At 32.0% G+C, this 4,491-nt stretch overlaps 1 protein-coding gene across 1 annotated transcript; it reads left to right on the top strand.

Moving 5' to 3' along the window:
• The first annotated feature begins 1,867 nt into the window (after positions 1–1,867).
• Positions 1,868–2,449, top strand: LOC130464625 (uncharacterized). The gene has a single exon (XM_056833988.1). It carries the CDS (start codon positions 1,868–1,870, stop codon positions 2,447–2,449), a length of 582 nt encoding a protein of 193 aa, XP_056689966.1.
• The last annotated feature ends 2,042 nt before the right edge of the window (positions 2,450–4,491 follow it).

Raw genomic sequence — 4,491 nt, forward strand, 5'->3', positions numbered from 1 at the left:
TCATAGGCAATGATTATCTTTTAATTTGATCAGTTGAACTCTGAAACCGAGAAACACCTCTGGACATAATAAAGATGACAACTCTTAGCTTATGTTCAAGAGCAAGCATCAAGCGACAAAGGAATTAGGAAATGCACACTTGTCCCTATACGATTATATCATGTACTATGTTATTTAAAGTATGATTTTGTTTGCTTCTTAGATAGTGACTATATGATTATAATGGTTACTATATGTGTACAATAGTTACTATATTATAATAATAGTCATTATATGTTTTATATAGTTACTATATGGTTTATATAGTTACTATATGTTTGAAATAGGTACTATGTTTATTTTATCATGATTTGTTACCATATGTTTATTTTCTTCAATAGTTACTATATTATTTATATAGTTACTATATGTTTGAATATGTATTATGTTTATTTATCATCATTTGTTACCATATGTTTATTTTCTTCAATAGTTATTGTATGTTTTATATAGTTATTATATGTTTGAAATTGGTACTGTAACAAACATTCATATTATATGTTTTATATCAGCTGCCCTAGATGTTCTTCAGCATGGCAAGCTACTCAAGGAAATTAATCATACTGTGATTACTCTGATTCCTAAGGTCAAATGTCCAAGAAATGTAAGTGAGTTCAGACCCATTTCCTGCTGTAACACGTTGTATAAATGTATTACTAAAGTCTTGTGTGCAAGGCTTAGACAAATTCTTCCTGATTTGATCTTTGAGAATCAAGGGGGGTTTGTTCATGGGAGGTATATTGTGCATAATATCATTGTTGTTCAGGAACTTGTGAGGCATTATGAGAGGAAAGGTGTGAAGCCAAGCTGTTTAAAGGACATGCTGATTTATCTGGAATTTCCTGTTCAGTTTGTCAATCTAGTCATGGAGTGTGTGACTACTCCAATGTTTTCTCTCATGCTTAATGGCTCAATGCATGGCTTTTTCAAGTCTAATAGGGGTATGAGACAAGGAGATCCAATTTCTCCTCTTCTTTTTGTTGTCTTCATGAAATATCTGTCAAGGGTACTGCATAAAATGAGTGATATGAGCCAATTTCAGTATCATCCAAGATGCAAAGAGCTTAAACTCACTCACTTTTGTTTTGTTGATGATCTTATTCTCTGTTGTAAAGGTGAATTCCCATCTGTTTACCTCATTCTGCAAGCTTTCAAGTTGTTCTTTGCTTCCTCTGGTTTGAAGGCAAATCAGCAAAAATCTTCCATTTATTGCCATGGTATAAATAATGATGTAATTCAGAGAATCATTGATGTTTCTGGTTTTACCAGAAGCCAATTGCCTTTCAAGTATCTTGGTGTTCCCATTTGTGCTAAGAGAATATTTGTTGCTCGATGTGGAATATTAGTAGATAAGATGACAACTAGGATTAAGATGTGGAGCACTAGGAATCTGTCTTATGTGGCTAGAATGCAGCTTATCAACTCAGTTCTGTTGAGCTTACATATGTATTGGGCAAAAATATACATTTTGCCTAAGAATGTTTTACATGATATCACTAAAGTCTGTAGGGCCTTTTTGTGGAGTGGTCTTGCTTATATCTCTAAGCCTAGCAATGTAGCTTGGCATAATACTTGCAGCAGTAAGCAAACAGGTGGGCTAGGCTTTAGAGATGTTGTACTATGGAACACTGCCAGCATGGGTAAATCTGTGTGGGCTTTAGCTACCAAGAAAGATAATGTTTGGGTTAAATGGGTGACTTCTGTGTATTTAAAGAATGGGGAATGGTGGGGATACCAGCCAGGAAATACTGCAAGCTAGTATTGGAAGAAGATATGTGAAGTGAAAGAGTTACTAAAGCAAGTTTATTCTGAGAACGCGTTCAGTAATATGCCTCATTACTCAGTGAAGCAGGTGTATGAGAAGTTAACAGATGATAAGCCTAAAGTTCACTGGGATAGACTAGTGTGGAATAGACTTAATACCCCAAAACATAGATTTATTGCTTGGCTTGCAATCCAGGATAGACTCCAAACTACAGCTAAGCTTGCAAAAGTAGGGATTAGTGCTTCTGCTAGTTGCCTGATCTGTGGTCAAGGTGATGAGATTGATGATCACTTATTCTTCAGGTGTACCTATAGTAACATGTGCTTGATGGAAATGAAGAAATGGATGGGTTTGCAATGTGGTAAAAAATTGCAGCACATATTCAGAGACATTAGTCACAGTAGAAAGTCCAACATCAAAAAACATGTTGTTTTTGCAGATGTTGTTGCTCTTGTGTATCTGATCTGGAGGTACATGAATACAAGTTATTGGGAGAAGACTGTTCCTACTGTCAACAGCACAATTAGTAGCATGAAGCAAGTTGTAAAAAGTAGAATACAAGCAGTGTTGCCTAAGAGTGTTAGCAGGTCTGATAGCCTTGGCTTTATAGGTTGTTTTGTTGGTGTTTGTATGCCTGTTGGCTAGTTTGTTTGTGCTAGTTCCTTGGTGAGATGGTCCAACCTAGTTGGTTTATCTCCTTATTGGTCCTAGTTTAGCTTGTATTTCGTTTTAAGCTTAATAATATTATTCTCACTTGCTTAGCAAAAAAAAAAAAGGTATTATGTTAGTTTATTATGTTATGTGCATGTTTTTTATGTTTATTCTACATTTTTAGTGATGTAGTTACTATATTAAACATCGAGTTACTATATTATAATCACACCAACTATGTCTGTAACTTTGTGACTAAATGACCATCAATAATATTTATATGTACTATATCTTGTATTATAGTAACTATATATACATGTTTGGTATAGTTTTTTATGTATATTATAATGTTATTTTTATGTTGTTTGTTGTCCTCTATGTTATTAGTAATAAGAGCTACTATGTTATGATCACAATAACTATATGATCATGACAATAACTATATCTGCAATCCTGCTCGTATATGATTATCATTAATATTAAGAGATACTATATCATGTATAATAGTAACTATATGTTTTTAATAGTTACTATGTTATCATTATGTTCTTTTTATGTTCTTTTTATGTTCTTTCTTTGTACTCTATGTTATTAGTAAAAAAACTGACTATTATTATGACAGTAACTATATGACTATAACAATAACAATAACTATATCTGCAATTCTACGAGTATCTTACTATCGTTAATTCTAAGAGTTACTATATGATGCATAATAGAAACTATATGTTTTACATAGTCACTATGTTATTTTTTTCATATTTAAATGTTAAATTATTAACTTAGTTTAAATATTATTGATTCAGAAATACAAAGATGATGCACCCAGAATTGAAGTCGTGCAAAGAATAAATTTTGCAAGGAAAACAAAAGCAAGAGAAGAAGAAAATCCTGACAACAATGGAAACCAATGACGTGGTAGAGGAAGGAGAGGACATGCTGGTGGGAAAAAGAGACGTGGACGTGTCGATTAATATTTTTTAGTTTATAAAATATTTGATTTTAACCTGCTTTATTTAATAGATGCAAATAATTAGAATGTCGTAGCTAAAACAACTAACCAAGTATTTAATGTTTTCTTTATTACTGCTCAGGAGTTGTAATTACTGTTACTTTTGATATACTTACTCTTTTTTATTTCAGTAATTATGTGATATACAATAGTAACTATATAATAGTAAAAGTTACTATATGACCTCTAAAGCATCTATATATCATATTATTTATTTTATAATATAGTAATTGTTCTACAGCTAAAGTTACTTTTCTATATGATATAGTTACTCTTTGGATAGAATAATTATAACAGCCCATTCTTAACGAGCTGTTAACTAGAATTACTTATTAGCATTGATCAAACTTAACTCTTACCCACAAGGAATTAATCCATAATCTTCAATAACTCTTCATATTTAACTAAAGAATAATCATACAAAAACTATTACAACCTTATATATGTAATTCAGCTAGCATATCCCTTTTCGCATTCGCGATCCCTTATTCAACTTCGAGCATTAACTAAACCTGCAAAATCGCGAATAGGAATCTTCCCCCACTAGGACAGGTTCAAAGAACAAAGTCAGGGAAGTTGAGTACACATTGCCCAACCTGAAACTCATTTTAGTGGCTTAAAACATAATTTCGTGAGTTATTTATTTCAAAGATAAAACCGATTCAATACGAATCAAATCATATTCAAATTAAGCTCAGTAATCAAATTGCAATAATTTAAAGCACATGAAACATTGAACATAACTTTGGTGTTTATAATTGATAAATAAATCAAGAAAAGATTTGCACTCAGTCACCAGGTGTTTTTCCAAAGATCGCACGGTTTATATTTTCAGAAGTCTTCAAATCCATTTTTTCAGCATAACTAATTTCATCTGTTTTGAGAATGAATGCATCACATATTCTCAAACTTGTATCTCAGAATCTACCCGAGCTTAAGTAACTAACACAACTCAACTAAGACTAATTCTCCATTCCCTAATACAACATGAACAAAATCTCATGTTGAGACTTGCACATATATA

The sequence above is a fragment of the Spinacia oleracea genome, chromosome 1 (genome assembly GCF_020520425.1).
Source record: "Spinacia oleracea cultivar Varoflay chromosome 1, BTI_SOV_V1, whole genome shotgun sequence".
Classification (NCBI taxonomy): domain Eukaryota; kingdom Viridiplantae; phylum Streptophyta; class Magnoliopsida; order Caryophyllales; family Amaranthaceae; genus Spinacia; species Spinacia oleracea.